The sequence below is a fragment of the Engystomops pustulosus genome, chromosome 6, assembly GCF_040894005.1.
Source record: "Engystomops pustulosus chromosome 6, aEngPut4.maternal, whole genome shotgun sequence".
Taxonomy (NCBI): Eukaryota; Metazoa; Chordata; class Amphibia; order Anura; family Leptodactylidae; genus Engystomops; species Engystomops pustulosus.
In genome coordinates, this window is record NC_092416.1 from 186041979 (window position 1) to 186069400 (window position 27422).

The 27422-nt window shown below is 47.6% G+C and overlaps 4 protein-coding genes across 7 annotated transcripts in view; 3 read left to right on the plus strand and 1 right to left on the minus strand.

Annotated features, from left to right (window-relative positions):
• Positions 1 to 1266, minus strand: part of TBCD (tubulin folding cofactor D) — a 648429-nt gene extending 647163 nt beyond the window's left edge. For 2 of the 3 annotated variants that reach the window (XM_072112667.1, XM_072112665.1), the window contains exon 1: positions 1106 to 1251. In XM_072112667.1, coding sequence (XP_071968768.1) covers positions 1106 to 1173 — 68 coding nt within the window. In that variant the 5' untranslated portion in view covers positions 1174 to 1251. Of the gene's footprint in view, positions 1 to 1105 lie in introns of all 3 variants that reach the window. The other variant, XM_072112666.1, reaches the window with a different exon arrangement.
• LOC140065144 (E3 ubiquitin/ISG15 ligase TRIM25-like) lies at positions 1162 to 7408 on the plus strand. Of its 2 annotated transcripts, none has more exons than XM_072112682.1 (2): positions 1162 to 1319; positions 4254 to 7408. In XM_072112682.1, the coding sequence occupies exon 2, from the start codon at positions 4480 to 4482 to the stop codon at positions 6046 to 6048; it is 1569 nt and encodes a 522-aa protein (XP_071968783.1). In that variant the 5' UTR covers positions 1162 to 1319; positions 4254 to 4479; the 3' UTR covers positions 6049 to 7408. The 2 variants fall into 2 exon arrangements, with proteins under 2 accessions (XP_071968783.1, XP_071968784.1); XM_072112683.1 differs by having other exon boundaries at positions 4295 to 7408.
• Positions 7409 to 11001: 3593 nt separating this feature from the next.
• On the plus strand, positions 11002 to 13899 carry LOC140066199 (E3 ubiquitin/ISG15 ligase TRIM25-like). The gene has a single exon (XM_072113731.1). The coding sequence runs from the start codon at positions 11391 to 11393 to the stop codon at positions 12966 to 12968; it is 1578 nt and encodes a 525-aa protein (XP_071969832.1). The 5' UTR covers positions 11002 to 11390; the 3' UTR covers positions 12969 to 13899.
• Positions 13900 to 15800: 1901 nt separating this feature from the next.
• Positions 15801 to 26808, plus strand: LOC140065155 (ketosamine-3-kinase-like). The gene is made up of 6 exons (XM_072112696.1): positions 15801 to 15997; positions 17395 to 17546; positions 17784 to 17875; positions 23699 to 23781; positions 23877 to 23999; positions 24948 to 26808. Exons 1-6 carry the CDS (start codon positions 15857 to 15859, stop codon positions 25284 to 25286), a joined length of 930 nt encoding a protein of 309 aa, XP_071968797.1. The 5' UTR covers positions 15801 to 15856; the 3' UTR covers positions 25287 to 26808.
• The last annotated feature ends 614 nt before the right edge of the window (positions 26809 to 27422 follow it).

Sequence of the window (27422 nt, forward strand, 5' to 3'; positions counted from 1 at the left end):
ATATACATCTATATACATGTAGGGGCACACTATATACATCTATATACATGTAGGGGCACACTATATACATCTATATACATGTAGGGGCACACTATATACATATATATATATATATATATATGCAGGGCCACACTATATACATATATATATATACACATGCAGGGCCACACTATATACACATATATACATGCAGAGGCACACTATATACATGTAGAGACACACTATATACATCTATATACATGTAGGGGCACACTATATACATCTATATACATGTAGGGGCACACTATATACATCTATATACATGTAGGGGCACACTATATACATCTATATACATGTAGGGGCACACTATATACATCTATATACATGTAGGGGCACACTATATACATCTATATACATGTAGGGGCACACTATATACATCTATATACATGTAGGGGCACACTATATACATCTATATACATGTAGGGGCACACTATATACATATATATATATATATATATATATATATATATACATGCAGGGCCACACTATATACATATATATATACATGCAGGGCCACACTATATACATCTATATACATGTAGGGACACACTATATACATATATATATATATATACATGCAGGGCCACACTATATACACATATATACATGTAGGGGCACACTATATACATGCAGGGCCACACTATATACATCTATATACATGTAGGAGCACACTATATACATATATACACATGTAGGGGCACACTATATACACATATATACATGCAGGGCCACACTATATACATGCAGGGCCACACTATATACATCTATATACATGTAGGAGCACACTATATACATGTAGGAGCACACTATATACATATATACATGTAGGGGCACACTATATACATCTATATACATGTAGGGGCACACTATATACATATATATATATATACATGCAGGGCCACACTATATACACATATATACATGCAGAGGCACACTATATACATGTAGAGACACACTATATACATCTATATACATGTAGGGGCACACTATATACATATATATACATGCAGGGCCACACTATATACATATATATACATGCAGGGCCACACTATATACATATATATACATTACACGCTGTTCCGGCCTCTGTCGTGTCTCCCGGTCTCTTAGCTGCCTCTGACAGCGGAACAACATCAACTACGGGAGGAGAAGAGGGACAGAAGAGCGCGGCGCGGAGCGGGAATGTCTGCATGGAGTCACTGCAGCGTCATGTAGTCCCGTCCGTATCCTCCATCCTCACCCTGCTGTGCTCTGTGCCGCCATATGTCACAGACCATAAGGTATAGTAGAGCAGTAATCACATGGCATCTTTTATTTTTTGGATTGTGTGACTATGATTAGGCTCCCTAATGGCCGCCATAGGCATCTAAATCCTTATTATGGCATAGCAACGGTTACTATAGGCAACTGCCTCCTATATGGTGCGTACAATGGTTTCTATGGACAATCTCCATTCCCAAATGGCATCAGATATGTCCCACTATACATGTTACAGCGCCCCCCCCCCCCCCCCCGACACTACTGGCGGATACATGTATAGCAGCAATACAGGAGAGATCCCGTATAAGAGACGTGTCAGGAGAGGAGACAGATGCTCTATAAAAGATGTGTCAGGAAGCACATGGAGGAGCCATTACACCATTATACAGGCTGTCAGTTATGTGTATAGGAGTATCTCATACACATAGGCTGCAGGGGGCGCCAGCACCAGGAAGCACATGGAGGAGCCATTACACCATTATACCTCACACCATTATACAGGCTGTCAGTCATGTGTATAGGAGTATCTCATACACACAGGCTGCAGAGGGCGCCAGCACCAGGAAGCACATGGAGGAGCCATTACACCATTATACCTCACATCATTATACAGACTGTCAGTCATGTGTATAGGAGTATCTCATACACACAGGCTGCAGGGGGCACCAGCACCAGGAAGCACATGGAGGAGCCATTACACCATTATACAGCCATCACATCATTATACAGGCTGTCAGTCATGTGTATAGGAGTATCTCATACACACAGGCTGCAGAGGGCGCCAGCACCAGGAAGCACATGGAGGAGCCATTACACCATTATACCTCACATCATTATACAGACTGTCAGTCATGTGTATAGGAGTATCTCATACACACAGGCTGCAGGGGGCACCAGCACCAGGAAGCACATGGAGGAGCCATTACACCATTATACCTCACATCATTATACAGGCTGTCAGTTATGTATATAGGAGTATTTCATACACCCAGGCTGCAGGGGGCGCCAGCACCAGGAAGTACATGGAGGAGCCATTATACCATTATACGTCACACCATTATACAGACTGTCAGTCATGTTTATAGGAGTATCTCATACACACAGGCAGCAGGGGGCGCCAGCACCAGGAAGCACATGGAGGAGCCATTACACCATTATACATCACGTCAGTATACAGGCTGTCAGTCATGTGTATAGGAGTATCTCATACACACAGGCTGCAGGGGGCGCCAGCACCAGGAAGCACATGGAGGAGCCATTACACCATTATACCCCACACCATTATACAGGCTGTCAGTCATGTGTATAGGAGTATTTCATACACACAGGCTGCAGAGGGCGCCAGCACCAGGAAGCACATGGAAGACCTATTACACCATTATACCTCACGCCATTATACAGGCTGTCAGTCATGTGTATAGGAGTATCTCATACACACAGGCTGCAGGGGGAGCCAGCAGGAGTAAGCACATGGAGGAGCCATTACACCATTGTACCTCACACCATTATACATCACATCATTATACAGGCTGTCAGTTATGTGTATAGGATTATCTCATACACATAGGCTGCAGGGGGCACCAGCACCAGGAAGCACATGGAGGAGACATTACACCATTATACCTCACATCATTATACAGGCTGTCAGTCATGTGTATAGGAGTATCTCATACACACAGGCTGCAGGGGGGCCAGCAGCAGGAAGCACATGGAGGAGACATTACACCATTATACCTCACACCATTATACAGGCTGTCAGTCATGTGTATAGGAGTATCTCATACACACAGGCTGCAGGGGGCACCAGCAACAGGAAGCACATGGAGGAGCCATTACACCATTATACCTCACATCATTATACAGGCTGTCAGTCATGTGTACAGGAGTATTTCATACACACAGGCTGCAGGGGGCGCCAGCACCAGGAAGCACATGAAGGAGCCATTACACTATTATACCTCACACCATTATACAGGCTGTCAGTCATGTGTATAGGAGTATCTCATACACACAGGCTGCAGGGGGCACCAGCACCAGGAAGCACATGGAGGAGCCATTACACCATTATACCTCACATCATTATACAGGCTGTCAGTCATGTGTATAGGAGTATTTCATACACATAGGCTGCAGGGGGCACCAGCACCAGGAAGCACATGGAGGAGCAATTACATCATTATACCTCACATCATTATACAGGCTGTCAGTTATGTATATAGGAGTATTTCATACACCCAGGCTGCAGGGGGGGCCAGCACCAGGAAGCACATGGAGGAGCAATTACATCATGCAGCGCCGAAGCCTCTTCTGCTCTAAAGTTTAAAAAGTGTTAAAACCGCGATACCGCGGTTTATAACACTAACGAAAGTAAGTACCGGCACCAGCTCACCCTGAGCTTGTGCTCGGTACTTACAGCTTACCCCTGCCATTCTAAGTGGTAGGTTTCCTTTAAACCTCACGCCATTATACAGACTGTCAGTCATGTGTATAGGAGTATCTCATACACACAGGCTGCAGGGGGCACCAGCAACAGGAAGCACATGGAGGAGCCATTACACCATTATACCTCACATCATTATACAGGCTGTCAGTCATGTGTATAGGAGTCAGTCAAGCACTGGGGGTGTGGCTGTGCCTCCCACTCATGAATAAGCTGGACAGCTTGAATATGATAATGGCCCATTGGACATCTCACAGGTCATTTGCATACAGCTTTAGGACCTCATTGCTTAGGTTTACAGGCATGTAGAGGGACAATGAAGGGATAGAGGCAATGCTTTCTAATGGCAGTTTATGAAAATATATTTAGTTTAAGGGGTTAATTTGCGTGACGGGTTCTCTTTAGAAACAACTTGTGAACACAGCCTAATACTGTAACCACTGCTCCTGATTGATGATAGATTGTTCATGTCTTGTATTTGGGAGATCAGTGTAATCTGATATTGTTGTTTCAGGTCTGGATCCTAATTGCTGTTTCCTTGTGTCGTCATTGCAGCAGATCACCGAGATCACAACGACAAGCCCACTAGTCAGATTTCACATCCTTGTACAGGTTTTAGCTACAGAAGTCATTAGAAGGAGTCATTATCAGACGCCTGACCACCAGGGAGGTGCAGAAGGTCGTTTAGTTGCTGAGGAGACTCAAAATCCTGAAAGCTTAAAAGTGAAAGTGAAACTACAATGGCGTTTGCTATCCTAAAAGAAGAGCTGAGCTGCTCCATCTGCCTGAACATCTACACTGATCCCGTCACCCTGAGGTGTGGTCACAACTTCTGCCGGAGGTGTATAGATTGTGTACTAGACACCCAGGAGGGGGCTGGGGTCTACTCCTGTCCTGACTGCAGAGCCGAGTTTCCAGAGCGTCCGGCATTGCACAAGACCATCGCTCTCCGTAACATCGCTCAGACCTTACAGGCTAAGGAGGAGGTGGAGGAAACTGGTGGCATCTTCTGTACTTACTGTGACTCTTCTGTACCTGCCGTCAAAACCTGCTTACAATGTGAGGCTTCTTTGTGTCACAAACACTTGAAAAAACACAGCAAGTCGGAGGATCACATCTTAATGGACCCCACCACTTCCTTGGATCATCGGAAATGCTCCGTCCATAAGAAGATACTAGAGTACTACTGCATCGAAGACTCTACTTGTATCTGCGTTACCTGCTGTCTGGCCGGAAAACACAAAGGACACCAGGTAGAACCAATGGATGACGTCGCTGAGAAGAAGAAATTGAAACTCCGAAATTTCCTGGAGAAACTGACTTCAAAGCGAGAGGACACCGAAAAACAAGTCCAGAACTTTGAAGGAGAAATACGGAACGTAAAACAGAAGGCATCAAGAGAATCGGAAAGAGTCGGCTGCCTGTTCGGAGAAATCAGGAGACTTCTCGTAGACCTTGAGAAGAAAGTTCTAGGCGACATCTCCAGGCAGATGGATCAGGTGGTAGTTTCCATCTCCGAACTGATCCAAAAGTTAGAATCGGAGAAGGATGAGTTGTCTAAAAAAATTTCCCACGTTGAAGAGATGTTTCTCCAGACAGATCCATTAACTCTCCTCCAAGAACGTGAATCTGAGAATAATGAAGTTTTTGGTAACGAGAAGCAAGGAAGCGAAGACGGAAAGACAGATTGTGTGACCCATCTGGATAAAATATCAACCTCCATGACGTTGCATACGGGGTTGGCCGATATAATGGCTTGCTTCAAGAAAGGTCTCCATATCGAGGAGGTTTCGGACCTTCTGCTAGATGTCAAAACAGCTGCCAGATATCTACACATCTCAAGTGACCTGAAAACCGCCGGTTATTCGAGTCATCAGAAATACCCAGAATCACCTGGGAGGTTTGAGGATTGTCAGGTTTTGAGCACTAGAAGCTTCTCGTCAGGACGCCAATACTGGGAAGTGGAAGTCAACAGAGTAGGGCACTGGATGATAGGAGTGTGTTACCCCACCATCAGCCGAGCAGGGGAACAGTCCTACATCGGAAACAACGAGAAGTCCTGGTGTTTATCCAGGTCCAAGTCAAAGAAGCATCATTACTCGGTGATGCATCACGGTAAGGTCATCCACCTGACCGGCAAGGCTTCCAGCCAGAGATTGGTGGTCTATCTGAATTACGAGGCCGGGCAATTGTCATTTTATGAGCTGTGTGAGCCAGTGAGACACCTACACACCTTCATCACCACCTTCACCGAGCCCCTCCATGCTGCCTTCTACATATGGGATGAATGTGTGACGATTAGGAGCTAGGATCCTTGTAGTGGATCGAAGGGTTTCTTAGATGTTTGGTCCTAAAATAGTTTGAAAGAACGAAACCTAACTTTTTAGCAAACATGAGGGACCATGACAAACTGTGAATACACAACTGAAATAAGCAGTTAAATATCTCAAGATTTGCTTTAGACTTGTCCAATAATGGTGAAAATGAACCGAATGGCGCCATCTTCTAAAATGTTTTTGGATTTCTTTAGTAATTGATTTTGGCAATATTATGGTCTGAATATTCTTGGTGATCCCCTATCTCTGTGCGAGGTGATCCATGTCATATTGATAGGGGATGTGATACTTGATTCATTGATTTATAAATGTCCGATCTTGGAGACCCCGTTAAACCCAAAAACATGGATCTGAGGTGTATATAAGAGTACAGTCCAGTTGGCACATACTCACCACCGTTCTATTCAGTCTGTTTGGAATTGGCAAAGATAAGTGAGTGCTAAGGGCACAATGGTCTATCCTGGGGCTGGGTGATGCCTCGTAATTGCTGGATGAGTCCATCAAGGCATAAGAATGGAAGATTTAGCAGCATCGCTCATCTGAAATACCTTGGTTGCTTCTTGGCGATTGTCTGTAGGACCCAATTCTGCATTTTAAGGGGTTTTCCAAGGTTCTGAAGCTCCTGGGGACCCGAGGCAGATGTACAATAAAGAAGAATCATACTTACCCCGGTGAGGCTACTGGTTTCAGGGTCGCGGTGTTACCAGGGTCATGCTAACATAATTTGTTTTTTGTTTAGGGAGAGGCTGCATTCACACTTTGTGTTAACAATGCGTTACTCAACGATATTGCAATATAAATGCATTTTTAACGCAATGTTAACACTGTGTAAACTCAATTGAATGCATTAACAAACGCAACGTGTGAATACAGCCTGACCGCAGCAGATCTCATTAGCAGATTAGCAGATGTTTATCTTGTCTTTCTTTAGCCCCAATGGAGTTTTCCAAGATTCTCGGAAAAGCCATTTAAGTGGAATATTTTCACTTTGTTCTTTATGTTGTTGATATTATTTTTTTTACCCATATAATTTTCTGGGACCCTTCTACAATGTGCAGTTTGTTGGGTTCCCCAGACACCATTGATATATAACGGTGGATGTTGTGATGGTTTTGTTCCTACCGTTGGGTTGTCTGCCACCTTTCCATCATCTAAGCGCTGGTGGCCTTGCGGCTATACCATTATATTTCCTGTATGATAAAGACTAAGTTGATCTGTTAAGTGATTTATTACTGGATATAAGTTCCATGAATGTAAATGTTGAACTGTTCGACACATATAAAGATCATTTTTGGGTCGTCTTCTCATTCTCTAGACTGATATTTCTCTCGTGAAGGCAAGGTTCTTGTCTCCATCAGTCCTTGGATATACAAAGCTTAGACTCCAGGGTAGATAACAGGCGATTAAAGGTTTATGTCTTCTCTTCAGAGACTCTGTAGGGTAGAAGTAAAAGCAAGCAATCTACCACTTAAGGGGGGCTAAACATCTGGGCTAAACGTTCCTTCACCTTGTTCCTGCCCCGTTGTTCCCATACCACTTTGTCCTGTGGTCCTCCATTCCAGCCTCACCCTCATTGGCCACTAGGGTGGGCTTTCTATACACCTTATTGGTGGAGAAAGGAGAGCAGTACTAACCTGTCTACATAGAGCTCCCCCTTGTGGTTACTTTGTACTGACATGGTGCAGAAATTAAAAAATAATACATGAGGTCACATCTGCATTAGTCATTCTATCCGATCCATGAAAGCAGCGGAAACCACAGACCCCGATGTTTTTGGCTGGTCACTGCCCAAAGTAGCACAGCCGCTGCAAAACACGGTCCAAAGAAACAAAATACCACGAAAATCAATAACTTGAGAGAAATTGTTGACCATGAAGTTGAGCCAAGGAATCCACTACTTGAGTCCTTCGAAAATTGTACAAACATTTTTGCACTAAACTTCTCCACCCCCAGAGTCATGTAAGACAAGACATCAAATATGGCAGGGAAGCTTATTCCCTCTGCTGATTACAGACGGGACCTGGTTTCCACACCTTGGCATGGGTAGGAGGCACTTAGATATTTTGCTCTTTAAAATTCCAATCTTAAAAATAAAATCCCAAGGTTTAGCCATCTGGAATAGGTATAAAATATAAAAGTGGTAGGTTAGAAGACTGAAGGGATCTGCATTGTAGAGGGTGGGATAGTCTGAACATTTGAGGGGTTTGTAGTTGGGTGATGTATGAATGGTGGTTCATGATGTTTAGCTAACGCTCAAAAGTTTGGTGTCACTAAGGTCCCGTAGCCGCATTTTCGCTGGGTTTTCCGACATTTCGGGGATTGCGTCGCACGCGATCGGATTGTGTTGCAATTGCGACGCCTTTCACGCGACATAAATCAGGGTGTCGGACGATCCAACGGATTCGCAAGCCAAGCTCTTACATGCAGCGGGAGGAAGAAGGATGAACTCCGGCGGACCTGAGGGGGGAAGCGACACAAGGAAATTGGGTGCACGCTCGTAGTGAATCGCGGCAGACTTCATCCTCGCCGGACATTCCGGATCGGGGATCGCGCAGGGACCGGGTAAATGTGCCCCATTTTCTTTCAATGAAGTAGCATTGTATGAATCATAAATACGCTCTATACATTGTTAATGTGGTAAATGACTATTCTAGCTTCAAACATCTGGTTTTTAATGCAGTATCTACATAGATGTATATAGTCCCCAACAACCATCACTCCAGTGGCTTAATGGTACATTGGGTTTGCTAACTGTATAACAAGGCTAATGGATGTATAGAAAACCCTTGTACAAGTAGGGTAGCACAGCTGAAAACAGTTTGGCTGATTAGAGAAGCTATAAAACTGACCTTCCTTTTAGCAGGTTGAGAATCTAGAGCATCACATTTGTTTGTTCTATAAAATTCTCACAATGGCCAAACAAAAAGAACTTTCAAATGAAACTCGACAGTCTGTTCTCGTTCTTAGAAATCAAGGCCATTCCATGCGACAAATTGGCAAGAAACTGAAGATTTCCTACAAACGGGCTCTAACCAAAGTAGAAAAGCGAAGTGGGAGGTCCCGCTGCACAACTAAGCAACAATACAAGTACATTAGAGGCTGTAGCTGTCTATAACTGGCAGCTTTATTAAATAGCACTCACAAGACGCCAGTGTCACCCTCTACAGTGAGATGGGGACTCCAGGAGGCTTCCTTTAGGTTAGAAGGGCAAAGAAAAAGCCGTATCTAATAAAAAGGAAAGAGTAATATGGACAAAATAACAGACATTGGACAGTGGAAGTTTGGTAAAAATGTTATGGTCAGACGAAAAAGAATAGGTTTTCCCAGTTATTTGTGGTAAAGTTAGGGGCCTTGGCTTATACACAAGTATATGCGGTAAGTATAACTTAACTTGTCCTTGAGGCCAGGCGACTATAGAGTTAACAAGAAAATACTATATTTAACAAGTGCAAAGTTCAGCCCATAACCGTGCTCACACCCCTGAGATAACTACTTACTGTGCATCCTCCTTACTAGTCTCATTCCACCTCTGACCAAGATGGACTCCGTTGACCTGAAGGACGAGTTGACCTGCTCCGTATGTCTGAACATTTTTAGAGATCCTGTAACGCTGAACTGTGGGCACAACTTCTGCAGAGGCTGTACTGATTGTCTGCTGAGCAAACAAGACTCCACCGGGGTGTATAAATGTCCTACCTGCGAAAATATATTCGCTGAGAGGCCATCGCCACAGAGGAACGTTACACTGAGCAGCATAGCAGAACGTTTCCTATCTATGGAGCCCGAGCAGAAGACGGAGGAGTCGGAGGTGGAGGAGATCCTCTGCAGTTATTGCATTCACTCATCAGTAGCTGCGGTCAAGTCCTGTCTACTGTGTGAAGCTTCTCTGTGTGAGGAACATCTGAGAGTCCACAGCAAGTCTGCAGAACATGTCCTATCCAATCCCACCGCATCCCCAAAGATCACCAAATGTCCCGATCACGATGAGGTCCTCAAGTATTTCTGCTCCAAGGACAACACCTGCATCTGTGTGTTGTGGGGCTCTTACTGTTGTCCTCCATCCAGATCCAACGTTCAAGTTCTGCTGTGAGACCCAGACATATGACAACCCTAGCAAGAAGCCACGTCTATGAGTTCCAGGGTTGTCCCTTAGCCAGTCATAGCCAAAGAGAGTTGCTAGGGCAGTGATGGCGAACCTTTTAGAGACCGAGTGCCCAAACTACAACAAAGTCCCGCTTATTTATCGCAAAGTGCCAACCCAGAAATGTAATTAGTGATTTATACTCCCTTCTCTGTCACAGTTTTCATTGATACCAGCCCCTGAGGACACTAATAAAGCAGAAAATAGTCCCTGGTAGAGCTGTCACTATAATATAGCTCTGTGCACAGCAAGTCCTGAACTGTCTGGGACTGCAGGAAGATACCTGGAGTCATCTCTGGTGATGACACGAGTGCCCACAGAAAGGCCTCTGAGTGCCACCTCCACCACCAGTGCCATAGGTTAGCCATCAATGTGCTAGGGGCATCAATGTGCAGTATAAGATGTTCATCTTCATCTCCCTCATTCCTTCAGTGTCCGATTCTTGTCAGGCGAGGAATATTGAGGTTCCCATGCTTGCGGTAATGGCAATGCTAGTTGGTTGCTCTTTTACCTCAATCTATAAGTCTGTGTCTCGGTTATATATTATATATACGCTACCTGGTTTTACTTCTGGCCCAATATAATCCTGTTACAACCCTGGCTTATATCTAACATGAGTTGGTGGCAGACTACTGTGCTGTGCAGGACTCTGTTTCACTGAGGCGAGTGAAAGCGGGGCCGTTGGTTGTTCAGGGTTGTGGGCGAGTGTTGTGCCATACTCAAGGTTGTGTTGACAACTCTATATCACTTCCTGTGTGTCCCGAAACCTTTGTGGTCAGGGGGAGTTTGGGAAAATCAATAGCTAACTGGCCTTGCGTAGCCTTAAGGGGTCACTGCTGGTGTAGCCAACTACTATGGGGCTCTCATTGCCATCTTGCCTATGGAAGCCTTAGCCATGCACATGCAGCAGGGGGGTCTGGTGGCACAGCATCCTGATACCTTATGAGTCTTTACCTTCATTTTGAGGCCCACAGTCTCATGTTTATTAGGTCTGTATTGATTATACGAGTATATCTTAACTTGACTTGTCCTTGACTTGAAGCCAGGAGACTACAGAGTTACCCAGAATATACGAGATCTAAGTGCAAAGTTCAGCCCATAACCGTGCTCACACCCCTGAGATAACTACTTACTGTGCATCCTCCTTACTAGTCTCATTCCACCTCTGACCAAGATGGACTCCGTTGACCTGAAGGACGAGTTGACCTGCTCCGTATGTCTGAACATTTTTAGAGATCCTGTAACGCTGAACTGTGGGCACAACTTCTGCAGAGGCTGTACTGATTGTCTGCTGAGCAAACAAGACTCCACCGGGGTGTATAAATGTCCTACCTGCGAAAATATATTCGCTGAGAGGCCATCGCCACAGAGGAACGTTACACTGAGCAGCATAGCAGAACGTTTCCTATCTATGGAGCCCGAGCAGAAGACGGAGGAGTCGGAGGTGGAGGAGATCCTCTGCAGTTATTGCATTCACTCATCAGTAGCTGCGGTCAAGTCCTGTCTACTGTGTGAAGCTTCTCTGTGTGAGGAACATCTGAGAGTCCACAGCAAGTCTGCAGAACATGTCCTATCCAATCCCACCGCATCCCCAAAGATCACCAAATGTCCCGATCACGATGAGGTCCTCAAGTATTTCTGCTCCAAGGACAACACCTGCATCTGTGTGTCTTGTTCTCTGATCGGGAAACACAAAGGACATAAGGTGGATTCCCTCCAGGATGCTGCACAGAACATGAAGGAACAACTAAAAGATGTTCTGGAGAACCTCACCACAATGAAGGGCGAGGCTGTGAAGAAACTCCAGATACTAGAGAAACGCAAGACCAAGCTTCCGGAAATCTCTTCGGAGATAAAAAAGAAACTGCGGAATTTTATACAGAACATTCGAAATCAACTGGACCTACTAGAGGCCAAAGTTGTAAGTGAGACCTCCCGGCAAGAAGATGAGGCATCAACCTCAATCTCTGACCTAATCCAACAACTGGAAAAAGAGCGGGATGTTCTGTCCACCGAGATTGGAGACATCAAAGAGATTCGCGATATGACCGACCCATTATCTGTCTTACAAGAAGGAGCTTCCTTTTACACGGAAGGAGATGGAGAAGATGAGGAGACAAGGGAAACCGATGTCCATGTGGTCGGGAACTTTGACGAAGGACTTCTCTTCGATATGTTACACACAACAATGTCTGACATGGTGATGAGTGCCAATCTTTACTGCCACGAAGCTACTGGTTTGATACTGGACCCAAGCACGGCTTCTATGGAGTTAACGTTATCAGCCGACTTTACATCTGCATCCAGGACTTGGAACAATCAAGGTTACCATAACCAGCCAGAGAGATTTACCACCTATCCCCAGGTTTTGAGCACCATGAGTTTTTCATCGGGGCGGCAGTATTGGGAGGTGGAAACCAATGGGACAAATCATTGGATGATAGGGATGTGTTACTCCAGTATGGAGAGAAACGGGCCAAAGTCTCTGATTGGAGCCAACGATAAATCCTGGGGCTTAAAGAGAGAAAACAATAGGTATTCGGTGAGTCATTCCGAGAAGGTCATCAGTTTGACCCCATACAGTTCTGCCTATAGAATCCGGGTTTACTTGGATTACGAGGCCGGGCGCATCTCCTTTTATGAGCTCTGTCACCCATTAACCCATCTACATACTTACAAAACCACCTTCACCGAGCCCCTCCATGTGGTCCTATCTATAGAGAACCAATCCTGGATAAGACTCCGGAGCTAGACATCCCATTGTCATCATAACGAGGAATCCTACAAAATTCCTCTATGAATCGTTCTCTTTCCTCTTAAAAATACCGTATATACTCGAGTATAAGCCGATCCAAGTGTAAGCCGAGGCCCCTAATTTTACCACAAAAACCTGGTAAAACCTTTTTTTTTTTTACTCGAGTATTAGCTGAGTTTGGGTTTTCAGCACAACTAGGCTTATACTCGAGTATATACGGTAATTCAAGTATTTCGTAGCAATGCCTTTTCTCCAGGTTATTGTTATCCCTTATTAAACTTTTCTTGCTGATACATTGCTCCAAATCCCATTCATAGAAATAGATATAGGACAAAGTTCTGACTGCAGAGGGACGTTACTCTGAGCAGCATAGCAGAACGTTTCCTGTCCATCGAGACGGAGGAGGAGATTCAAATCCAAATCCTTCAAATCCAAATCCTATGCATAGAAATAGATAGATGATAAAGATCTGTCTGCCTGTAGCCACCACTAGGGGGAGACTAGCTGCATACAGAGTTATCATATAGTATGATCAGTATGCAGTAAGATCTAGAGCTCCCCCTAGTGGCTGCTGCAGGAGAATTTTAGGGGATTTGGAACTGTGTGTCAGAAAAATTGAGCTACCGGTACTTTTTATTAAAACATGAATTGTACATTAGGTAAAGTAGAGCAGAGATGATGTCTCCTGTACAGTGAGAAGAGCAATGACTTAGTGTCTGAGAATTATAATCTGTAATCAGCAGATCATAAAGTAATACAAAATCCAGATCAGAGATATCACAAGCAAGTATAGAAATAACCCAATGGGGCTCACAATCTAATCAACCTACCAGTATGTTTTGGAGTGTGGGAGGAAACCAGAGGACCTGGAGGAATCCCAAGCAAACAAGGGCAGGAAGACTCTGTCCTGCATCCTGGTTGGACTCCATTCTTGATATCATTATATAAATTTAGTATTTTCATTTTTCGTGTAATAAATAAAGCTGAATTGTCTCATAATAAAATGGCTTGTCATGTAATTCTCTAGACCTCTGCTTGCCGTCAGTGAGTGAAAACATTTCATGCTGGGGATGGAAAACTGTGAAATCTGGTAACACTAATCACAAGAAACTGATATAATCAGGGGAGTAACTAGGAGAGGCAGGGCCCCTTACCCATTAAAAAATATAGCTATTACATGTTACAATTAAACAGCATATACACACCATATATACATACAGACAGCATATACACACCATATATACATACAGACAGCATATACACACCATATATACATACATACAGCATATACACACCGTATATACATACAGCATATACACACCATATATACATACAGACAGCATATACACACCATATATACATACAGACAGCATATACACACCATATATACATACATACAGCATATAAACACTGTATATACATACATACAGCATATACACACCGTATATACATACAGCATATACACACCGTATATACATACATACAGCATATACACACCGTATATACATACATACAGCATATACACACCGTATATACATACAGACAGCATATACACACCATATATACATACATACAGCATATAAACACTGTATATACATACATACAGCATATACACACCGTATGTACATACAGACAGCATATACATACAGACAGCATATACACACCATATATACATACATACAGCATATACACACCGTATATACATACATACAGCATATACACACCGTATATACATACAGACAGCATATACACACCATATATACATACAGACAGCATATACACACCATATATACATACATACAGCATATACACACCGTATATACATACATACAGCATATACACACCATATATACATACAGCACATAAAGCTATGCATCATATACACAGCAATACAGAATTTAGACACACACATAATAATACAGTATATGAACAAAGGTGCAACTAAGTCACAGCCGGAGAACAGACAAAAGTGACAAATAAACAGACACAAGTCAGACAAACCAGAGCAAGACCAAGACAGCGGCGAAGTACAAAATCCTGGGGCAGAAGCATAGTCAAAGTTCTGTACAAACCTGTAAGCTTCAGCGCTCTGATAGGACTATGTGCACACACGTTCCCTGCAGTGAGAGGCTGCTGACCTGTGCATCCAGCAGCCTCTGCAGAGCATTGCGCCCAGGTGTGGGGCTCAGCCTGGAGACATCTGCAGGGGTAGCAGAGATCTGATGTGATTCTATGGCCAACACAGAAAGCGATCGCTGACCCATCTGCTGAATCTGCAGGTCACATGATCACATGGTGCCCAAAACAATTGGCAATGGCGCATAATTATTTATTGATTAGTGTTTGCACTAGAAGGAGCGTGCAGGGGGCTGGTCCATGTGTTTATAGATTCACATTTCTGTCGGACTTTGCATGATAAATCTGGCGCACGGTCCGACTGAGCACCGGAGCGCCCCTACAGGGCAGAAATTAGTGTCACATGACGAATAGTGCAACTGGTGCAGACACTTTATAATTACCTGTGAAATCAGTTTGCACATAAAAGGTGCAAAGTCATAAAACTGGTGCAAGGACCTTAGTAAATCTGCCCCAGCCCCCAGGGGCTTCACTGTATCAGTGCCCACTGTGCTGCACCATGTGATCATCACCTCTCTGCTGCCATCTAGTGGTCACACACAGATACACACCCAGCGTCAGGCTACTAGAGACAAGTCGACGCGTGCGCAGTGTGATCATCACCTCTTTGCTGCCATCTAGTGGTCACACACAGGTACACACCCAGCCCCAGTCTACTAGAGACAAGCCGACGCGTGCGCAGTGGATGTAGAACGTCGAGCGGCGACCTGTCACCCGCAGGCGGAGTGCGCAGGCGCAGTGACCCCAGCATGGAGGAGCTGCTGAGGCGAGAGCTGAGTGTGTCCCGGGTGTCAGTGTCCGGTCACAGCGGGGGAGGCTGCATCAGCCAGGGCCAGAGCTACGACACCGAGCGGGGAACCTACTATGTCAAGTGCAACCACAAGTCTGAGGTGCAGCCATAGTATATAGTGTGCGGGGAACAGAGACTGTACTGATATATAATGTAATAGGACTACAAGTCCCAGCATGCACCGGGGAACAGAGACTGTACTGATATATAATGTAATAGGACTGCAAGTCCCAGCATGCACCGGGGAACAGAGACTGTACTGATATATAATGTAATAGGACTACAAGTCCCAGCATGCACCGGGGGATAGAGACTGTACTGATATATAATGTAATAGCATATAATGTAAATAGTGGCTCTATTGCTATAGCCACTACCACCCTACTCCTAAGGAGTAGGGTGGTAGTGGCTATAGCAATAGAGCCACTATTTATAGCCTATTTAGGCTGTAGTGCGGCTCATGAGCCCTCCCCTTCCCTGCATCGTAGTACGTTTAGCCTCCACTCTCTGTTAGTCAGACCTCGGTGCATGCCATTATCCAGGCTAATTGCCCGAGTTCAGATTTATTTTAATAGGCTTAGTATCCTATTTAATGGGGCTGGCTTTCTTGATCTAGCATCATACAGCACATTAGTGGTGCTCACATTATCATTATCTAGCCAGTATATATCCCCTCTACTAGGACTGATCCCCATATAGACTGGTTACCATATACCAGCTTGGGTGATCAGACCTCAGTGTGTATCCACACTTTGCATTGGTGTTAGGTTTTATCCACTTCACCACATTCTTTGCTATTTTAACAAGTATTTTGAATAAAAGTTATATTTTAGTTTTGATACTCTCTACCCCCTCTTTCTTCAGTGATGTTATAATAGGACTACAAGTCCCAGCATGCACCGGGGGATAGAGACTGTACTGATATATAATGTAATAGGACTACAAGTCCCAGCATGCACCGGGGAACAGAGACTGTACTGATATATGATGTAATAGGACTACAAGTCCCAGCATGCACCGGGGAACAGAGACTGTACTTATATATATAGTGTAGAGTAATATACCCATGGTGTGTGGAGAACTACAGGACTGAGCAATGTCATATCTATAATAATGTATGGATCTAGTAAGTGTCCCCTGTGGGTGCTGGAACCCAGCTTTCCCTGGCACAGATGTGATGTGCTGGTGCTGGCACCCAGCTGTCCCTGGCACAGATGTGATGTGCGGGTGCTGGCACCCAGCTTTCCCTGGCACAGATGTGCTGTGCGGGTGCTGGCACCCAGCTTTCCCGGGCACAGATGTGCTGTGCAGGTGCTGGCACCCAGCTTTCCCGGGCACAGATGTGCTGTGCAGGTGCTGGCACCCAGCTTTCCCGGGCACAGATGTGCTGTGCAGGTGCTGGCACCCAGCTTTCCCGGGCACAGATGTGATGTGTGTGCCCTGCAGATGAGGTGCGATGCTCTGCAGCTTTCATCCTCTCTTGTTGTTCTCTCGCAGGCGCGGAGGATGTTTGAGGGAGAGATGGCGAGCCTGGAGGCCATAATACACACACACACCGTCAGGGCGCCCACACCTGTGAAAGTGATCGAGCAGCCAGCGGGGGGCGCTATGCTGGTGATGGAGCACCTGGACATGAGGAGCCTCAACAGGTGGGTAGTGATGTCATCACTGTGACATCATCACACACATCCCTGACAGCCAGTGTCTGCTCTAGCTGTAGGGGGCGCTGCACACATCATGATGTCATGCTCCCGCTCGTCAGCAAAACGTCCTGACCCGTGTACATGTCTGAAGGGGGCGCCGCACTGATACCCTGCCCTGCTCCCCCCTCCCCCCTCCCCCCGTGTCTTCACCTGGACTGTAAGCCTCCGGTTGCTGTTTTACAGACAGTCTGCAAAGCTGGGGGAGCAGTTAGCCGACCTCCACCTCCATAACCAGCGGCTGCGGGAAAAGCTGGATGCAGAGAGCAGCATTGTGGGTAATTACAGCTCCCATGTCCTCTAGAGGTCAGCATCCCCAACATGTAGTGTTATAGGGAACCTGTCAGCAGGGGAGACCATGCCATATGCAGCCAGTGTTATGTATTGTCCCTGGAGAGATGTGTAATCAGACCTCACACTGCTGTGCTCTGTGCTCTCTGCAGCCAGTGTTATGTATTGTCCCTGGAGAGATGTGTAATCAGACCTCACACTGCTGTGCTCTGTGCTCTCTGCAGCCAGTGTTATGTATTGTCCCTGGAGAGATGTGTAATCAGACCTCACACTGCTGTGCTATGTGCTCTCTGCAGCCAGTGTTATGTATTGTCCCTGGAGAGATGTGTAATCAGACCTCACACTGCTGTGCTCTGTGCTCTCTGCAGCCAGTGTTATGTATTGTCCATGGAGAGATGTGTAATCAGACCTCACACTGCTGTGCTCTGGGCTCTCTGCAGTCAGTGTTATGTATTGTCCCTGGAGAGATGTGTGATCAGACCTCACACTGCTGTGCTCTGTGCTCTCTGCAGCCAGTGTTATGTATTGTCCCTGGAGAGATGTGTAATCAGACCTCACACTGCTGTGCTCTGTGCTCTCTGCAGCCAGTGTTATGTATTGTCCCTGGAGAGATGTGTAATCAGACCTCACACTGCTGTGCTCTGTGCTCTCTGCAGCCAGTGCTATGTATTGTCCCTGGAGAGATGTGTAATTAGACCTCACACTGCTGTGCTCTGTGCAGCCAGTGTTATGTATTATCCCTGGAGAGATGTGTAATCAGACCTCACACTGCTGTGCTCTGTGCTCTCTGCAGCCAGTGTTATGTATTGTCCCTGGAGAGATGTGTAATCAGACCTCACACTGCTGTGCTCTGTGCTCTCTGCAGCCAGTGTGATGTATTGTCCCTGGAGAGATGTGTAATCATACATCACACTGCTGTGCTCTGTGCTCTCTGCAGCCAGTGTTATGTATTGTCACTGGAGAGATGTGTAATCAGGCCTCACACTGCTGTGCTCTGTGCTCTCTGCAGCCAGTGTTATGTATTGTCCCTGGAGAGATGTGTAATTAGACCTCACACTGCTGTGCTCTGTGCAGCCAGTGTTATGTATTATCCCTGGAGAGATGTGTAATCAGACCTCACACTGCTGTGCTCTGTGCTCTCTGCAGCCAGTGTTATGTATTGTGCCTGGAGAGATGTGTAATCATACATCACCCTGCTGTGCTCTGTGCTCTCTGCAGCCAGTGTTATATATAGTCCGTGGAGAGATGTGTAATCATACCTCACACTGCTGTGCTCTGTGCTCTCTGCAGCCAGGGTTATGTATTGTCCCTGGAGAGATGTGTAATCAGACCTCACACTGCTGTGCTCTGTGCTCTCTGCAGCCAGTGTTATGTATTGTCCGTAGAGAGATGTGTAATCAGACCTCACACTGCTGTGCTCTGTGCTCTCTGCAGCCAGTGTTATGTGTTGTCCCTGGAGTTATATGTAATCATACCTCACACTGCTGTGCTCTGTGCTCTCTGCAGCCAGTGTTATGTATTGTCCCTGGAATGATATGTAATCATACCTCACACTGCTGTGCTCTGTGCTCTCTGCAGCCAGTGTTATGTACTGTCCCTGGAGAGATGTGTAATCAGACCTCACACTGCTGTGCTCTGTGCTCTCTGCAGCCAGTGTTATGTACTGTCCCTGGAGAGATGTGTAATCAGACCTCACACTGCTGTGCTCTGTGCTCTCTGCAGCCAGTGCTATGTATTGTCCCTGGAGAGATGTGTAATTAGACCTCACACTGCTGTGCTCTGTGCTCTCTGCAGCCAGTGTTATGTATTGTCCCTGGACAGATGTGTAATCAGACCTCACACTGCTGTGCTCTGTGCTCTCTGCAGCCAGTGTTATGTATTGTCCCTGGAGAGATGTGTAATCATACCTCACACTGCTGCGCTCTGTGCTCTCTGCAGCCAGTGTTATGTATTGTCCCTGGAGAGATGTGTAATCATACCTCACACTGCTGTGCTCTGTGCTCCCTGCAGCCAGTGTTATGTATTGTCCCTGGAGAGATGTGTAATCAGACCTCACACTGCTGTGCTCTGTGCTCTCTGCAGCCAGTGTTATGTATTGTCCCTGGAGAGATGTGTAATCAGACCTCACACTGCTGTGCTCTCTGCAGCCAGTGTTATGTATTGTCCCTGGAGAGATGTGTAATCAGACCTCACACTGCTGTGCTCTGTGCTCTCTGCAGTCAGTGTTATGTATTGTCCCTGGAGAGATGTGTAATCAGACCTCACACTGCTGTGCTCTGTTCTCTCTGCAGCCAGTATTATGTATTGTCCCTGGATAGATGTGTAATCAGACCTCACACTGCTGTGCTCTGTGCTCTCTGCAGCCAGTGTTATGTACTGTCCCTGGAGAGATGTGTAATCAGACCTCACACTGCTGTGCTCTGTGCTCTCTGCAGCCAGTGTTATGTATTGTCCCTGGAGAGATGTGTAATCAGACCTCACACTGCTGTGCTCTGTGCTCTCTGCAGCCAGTGTTATGTACTGTCCCTGGAGAGATGTGTAATCATACCTCACACTGCTGCATAGAGCACAGAGCACAGCAGTGTGAGGTCTGATTACACATCTCTCCAGGGCCATAACACTGGCTGCAGAGAGCACAGAGCACAGCAGTGTGAGGTATGATAACACATCTGTCCGGGGACAATACATAACACAGGCTGCAGGGAGCACAGAGCACAGCAGTGTGAGGTCTGATTACACATCTCTCCTGGGACAATACATAACACTGGCTGCAGAGAGCACAGAGCACAGCAGTGTGAGGTATGATAACACATCTGTCCGGGGACAATACATAACACAGGCTGCAGGGAGCACAGAGCACAGCAGTGTGAGGTCTGATTACACATCTCTCCAGGGACAATACATAACGCTGGCTGCAGAGAGCACAGAGCACAGCAGTGTGAGGTCTGATCACACATCTCTCCAGGCACAATACATAACACTGGCTGCAGAGAGCACAGAGCACAGCAGTGTGAGGTCTGATTACACATCTCTCCAGGAACAATACATAACACTGGCTGCAGAGAGCACAGAGCACAGCAGTGTGAGGTCTGATCACACATCTCTCCAGGGACAATACATAACACTGGCTGCAGAGAGCACAGAGCACAGCAGTGTGAGGTATGATAACACATCTCTCCAGGGACAATACATAACACTGGCTGCAGAGAGCACAGAGCACAGCAGTGTGAGGTCTGATTACACATCTCTCCAGGGACAATACATAACACTGGCTGCAGAGAGCACAGAGCACAGCAGTGTGAGGTCTGATTACACATCTCTCCAGGCACAATACATAACACTGGCTGCAGAGAGCACAGAGCACAGCAGTGTGAGGTCTGATTACACATCTCTCTAGGTACAATACATAACACTGGCTGCAGAGAGCACAGAGCACAGCAGTGTGAGGTCTGATTACACATCTCTCCAGGGACAATACATAGCACTGGCTGCAGAGAGCACAGAGCACAGCAGTGTGAGGTCTGATTACACATCTCTCCAGGGATAATACATAACACTGGCTGCAGAGAGCACAGAGCACAGCAGTGTGAGGTCTGATTACACATCTCTCCAGGGACAATACATAACACTGGCTGCAGAGAGCACAGAGCACAGCAGTATGAGGTATGATTACACATCTCTCCAGGGACAATACATAACACTGGCTGCAGAGAGCACAGAGCACAGCAGTGTGAGGTCTGATCACACATCTCTCCAGGGACAATACATAACACTGGCTGCAGAGAGCACAGAGCACAACAGTGTGAGGTCTGATTACACAACTCTCCAGGGACAATACATAACACTGGCTGCAGAGAGCACAGAGCACAGCAGTGTGAGGTCTGATTACACATCTCTCCAGGGACAATACATAACACTGGCTGCAGAGAGCACAGCAGTGTGAGGTCTGATTACACATCTCTCCAGGGACAATACATAACACTGGCTGCAGAGAGCACAGAGCACAGCAGTGTGAGGTCTGATTACTCATCTCTCCAGGGACAATACATAACACTGGCTGCAGAGAGCACAGAGCACAGCAGTGTGAGGTCTGATTACACATCGCTCCCGGGACAATACATAACATTGGCTGCAGAGAGCACAGAGCACAGTAGTGTGAGGTCTGATTACACATCTCTCCAGGAACAATACATAACACTGGCTGCAGAGAGCACAGAGCACAGCAGTGTGAGGTCTGATTACACATCGCTCCCGGGACAATACATAACATTGGCTGCAGAGAGCACAGAGCACAGTAGTGTGAGGTCTGATTACACATCTCTCCAGGGACAATACATAACACTGGCTGCAGAGAGCACAGAGCACAGCAGTGTGAGGTCTGATTACACGTCTCTCCAGGGACAATACATAACACTGGCTGCAGAGAGCACAGAGCACAGTAGTGTGAGGTCTGATTACACATCTCTCCAGGGACAATACATAACACTGGCTGCAGAGAGCACAGAGCACAGCAGTGTGAGGTCTGATTACACATCTCTCCAGGGACAATACATAACACTGGCTGCAGAGAGCACAGAGCACAGCAGTGTCAGGTCTGATTACACATCTCTCCAGGGACAATACATAACACTGGCTGCAGAGAGCACAGCAGTGTGAGGTATCATTACACATCTCTCCAGGGACAATACATAACACTGGCTGCAGAGAGCACAGAGCACAGCAGTGTGAGGTCTGATTACACATCTCTCCAGGGACAATACATAACACTGGCTGCAGAGAGCACAGCAGTGTGAGGTATCATTACACATCTCTCCAGGGACAATACATAACACTGGCTGCAGAGAGCACAGAGCACAGCAGTGTGAGGTCTGATAATACACCTCTCCAGGGACAATACATAGCACTGGCTGCAGAGAGCACAGAGCACAGCAGTGTGAGGTCTGATTACACATCTCTCCTGGGACAACACATAACACTGGCTGCAGAGAGCACAGCAGTGTGAGGTCTGATTACACATCTCTCCAGGGACAATACATAACACTGGCTGCAGAGAGCACAGAGCACAGCAGTGTGAGGTCTGATTACACATCTCTCCAGGGACAATACATAACACTGGCTGCAGAGAGCACAGCAGTGTGAGGTATCATTACACATCTCTCCAGGGACAATACATAACACTGGCTGCAGAGAGCACAGAGCACAGCAGTGTGAGGTCTGATAATACACCTCTCCAGGGACAATACATAGCACTGGCTGCAGAGAGCACAGAGCACAGCAGTGTGAGGTCTGATTACACATCTCTCCAGGGACAATACATAACATTGGCTGCAGAGAGCACAGAGCACAGCAGTGTGAGGTCTGATCACACATCTCTCCTGGGACAACACATAACACTGGCTGCAGAGAGCACAGCAGTGTGAGGTCTGATTACACATCTCTCCAGGGACAATACATAACACTGGCTGCAGAGAGCACAGAGCACAACAGTGTGAGGTATGATTACACATCTCTCCAGGGACAATATATAACACTGGCTGCAGAGAGCACAGAGCACAGCAGTGTGAGGTATGATTACACATCTCTCCAGGGACAATATATAACACTGGCTGCAGAGAGCACAGAGCACAGCAGTGTGAGGTCTGATTACACATCTCTCCAGGGACAATACAGAACACTGGCTGCAGTCTGTATGGTCCCACTTGCTGACAAGAGTCCAGGTATTGTAGGGGTCACAGTCTCTGTAGGATAATATTGGATCACCTCCAGGTACCGGGACCTTGGGTCCGTTTCTCTCTTCTGTGTCTTATCAGGTAAAGGGTCGGGACAGTCGATGGTGTCGTACGTCGATAGGTTTGGGTTCCACGTGGCGACCTGCTGCGGGTATCTCCCCCTGGTAAGTGTCTGCTGCTGCCTTATTGGTCTGCTCTCCGCATAGCAATTAGATTGGTGCAATCAGATTGTGCTCATTGCTGCATGTTTGATTGACAGGTGAATGACTGGCAGGAGGACTGGGTGACCTTCTACTCCCGCCAGAGGATCCAGCACCAGATAGATCTGCTGGAGAAGTCCTCCGGAGACCGCGAGGCCCGGGAGCTCTGGGCACAGCTGCAGGTGGGCAGGCGTGGGGTCACTAAGGGGGTCATCACAGCTACAGGTGGGCAGGCGTGGGGTCACTCTGTGGGGTCATCACAGCTACAGGTGGGCAGGTGTGGGGTCACTAAGGGGGTCATCACAGCTACAGGTGGGCAGGCGTGGGGTCATTCTGTGGGGTCATCACAGCTAGAGGTGGGCAGGTGTGGGGTCACTAAGGGGGTCATCACAGCTACAGGTGGGCAGGCGTGGGGTCACTCTGTGGGGTCATCACAGCTGCAGGTGGGCAGGTGCAGGGTCATCACAGCTACAGGTGGGCAGGTGCAGGGTCATCACAGCTGCAGGTGGGCAGGTGCAGGGTCATCACAGCTGCAGGTGGGCAGGTGCAGGGTCATCACAGTTACAGGTGGGCGGGCGTGGGGTAACTCTGGGGTCATCACAGCTACAGGTGGGCAGGTGCAGGGTCATCACAGCTACAGGTGGGCAGGTGTGGGGTCACTTTGGGGGGTCATCACAGCTACAGGTGGGCAGGCGTGGGGTCATCACAGCTAGAGGTGGGCAGGCGTGGGGTCTCTAAGGGGGTCATCACAGCTACAGGTGGGCAGGCGTGGGATCACTAAGGGGGTCATCACAGCTACAGGTGGGCAGGTGTGGGGTCACTATGGGGGTCATCACAGCTACAGGTGGGCAGGCGTGGGGTCACTCTGTGGGGTCATCACAGCTACAGGTGGACAGGCGTGGGGTCACTCTGTGGGGTCATCACAGCTACAGGTGGGCAGGCGTGGGGTCACTCTGTGGGGTCATCACAGCTGCAGGTGGGCAGGTGCAGGGTCATCACAGCTGCAGGTGGGCAGACTTGGGGTCACGCCGTGGGGGTCATCACAGCTGCAGGGTATAGCATGGTGCGTGATTTTCTCTACATTCAGTCTGACTCCTCCCTCTTGACTATCTTTGTGTCTTCTCTCCCAGCTCCGGGTCCCTCAGCTCTTCTCCGGGGTGGAGATAGTCCCTTCCCTTCTTCACGGAGACCTGTGGGGGGGAAATGTGGCCGAGCTGGACTCCGGACCGGTCATCTTTGACCCCGCCTCCTTCTATGGACACTCAGAGTTCGAGTTGGCCATCGCGGGCATGTTCGGAGGGTTTAGCTCCACCTTCTACTCCGCCTACCACCAGAAAATCCCCAAATCTCCCGGCTTTGAGAAGCGGCTGAAGTTCTACCAGCTCTTCCACTATCTCAACCACTGGAACCACTTTGGTGGCGGCTACAGGGGGTCATCGCTGGGCATCATGAGGAGTCTGCTGAAGTGACCGATCCCCCAAACCCCGGCTACAGCCACAATAACCCCACCATTACGGGGGTCCCCTGCTCTTATCTCTCAGTATTACACTGCACTAGCCGGCTGTCCTCACACAGCTGTGCTCTGAGCTCTCTGCAGCCAGTTTTATGTATTGGCTCTATAGGCATGTGTAATGAGACCTGTGTTAGTAGAAGCAGGACTGTGATATATAGACCTATATCCCAGGATGTTAGCTTTTCCAAATACACTGGGGGCGTGTCCTCACACTGCTGTGCTCTCTGCAGCCTGTGTTAGGTGCTGTCCCCCGAGAGGAGCGTAATCATAACTTTTAAAAGCAGCAGGTCTTTGATATATAGATCTATATTCCAGGATTGTGCTGGAGAGTGTCCTCACACTGCTGTGCTCTGAGCCCTCTGCAGCTTGTTATGTATTGCCCCTGGACTGATGTGTAATTAGACCTTTGTTGTTAGTGTCAGCAGGACTGTGACATATGAATTTACATTCCTGGATTGTAGCTAGTGCACCGCGGTTGTGTCCTCACACTGCTGTGCTCTGTGCATACAGCTGCTCCACAACCCCTCCAAATTCTGCTTAGTGACTGATTCTATATAAGAAACCTGCTACAAGGAAGGTAATCTATAAAGCAGATGAATGCACAGAGCACAGCAGTGTGAGGACTCCCCCCCCCCCCCCCCTGCAGCTACTAATAACACACACAAAGGTGGGCTCCTACCTAATACTGTCAAAAGTGCGAACAAGTTCACATTAAAGGAGCACTCCATAGAAAACTGCAATGCTTTGAGGGGCGGAGCATGAGAACCAGTGTCCTGCTCTGCCCCCTACAGTCAGGCCAGGAGTATTACATTTGATATTAGCATTACTTTTCATTTTTGCATCTAGATTATCCTACAACATATATAACCTTTCTGTTTGCTGTCAGTGAATAGAAATCAAAAGTAAAAACCTCTGCAGACCCCGGTGGTGTTGCACAGCTGCAGTTTGTTGCAGTGTGTCACTGGACGAAGCCCACAAATCTCTTGCACATAAAGTTGTGTTTTGAGTCAGATGGTGCGCTGGACAGAATTGTGCTGCACGCTCCATGTTATAGGTGACACCAGTCCCCCAGAGCGGTACAGGGGGGGGGGGGGCAGATTCATGGAGACCGGGTGCCAGTATTCAGTAATGTGCCGCACCCTGCGCCCTCTACAGGCAAACTGCACATAGTACAGACTGCACCATGATGATACAAAGTCATAAAGAAGGTTTCTTGGATGAGGGGGCTAGCACACAAGGTCGGGGGGCTCCTTAGTAGTAGATTTAGTTGCTGACTGTTATTCGGCTTCTACAATACAACCAATAAATATACTGCCCTGCGCTGCCACCTGGTGTGTGTCATGTGTCCTACATCATGCCTCATAATGCTTCTCTGAGCTGCTGCAGAACTTCATCTTGAAGAGATTGTTGTGTAATTACAAACACAGGTCTAACCACAATGTAATAGCTATACAACTGCACTACAGACTCCCCTGCCCCCTCCCCCCCCGCTCTCTTCCAGACTCTCCTGCCCCCTCCCTCTCCTCCAGACTCTCCAGCCCCCTCCAGACCTCCCTGCCCCCTCCCTCTCCTCCAGACTCCCCTGCCCCCCCCTCTCCTCCAGACCTCCCTGCCCCCTCCCTCTCCTCCAGACTCTCCTGCCCCCTCCCTTTCCTCCAGACTCTCCTGCCCCCTCCCTTTCCTCCAGACTCTCCTGCCCCCTCCCTCTCCTCCAGACTCCCCTGCCCCCACCCTCTCCTCCAGACTCTCCTGCCCCCTCCCTCTCCTCCAGACTCCCCTGCCCCCACCCTCTCCTCCAGACTCCCCTGCCCCCACCCTCTCCTCCAGACTCCCCTGCCCCCTCCCTCTCCTCCAGACTCTCCTGCCCCCTCCCTCTCCTCCAGACTCTCCTGCCCCCTCCCTCTCCTCCAGACTCCCCTGCCCCCTCCCTCTCCTCCAGACTCCCCTGCCCCCTCCCTCTCCTCCAGACCTCCCTGCCCCCTCCCTCTCCTCCAGACCTCCCTGCCCCCTCCCTCTCCTCCAGACCTCCCTGCCCCCTCCCTCTCCTCCAGACCTCCCTGCCCCCTCCCTCTCCTCCAGACCTCCCTGCCCC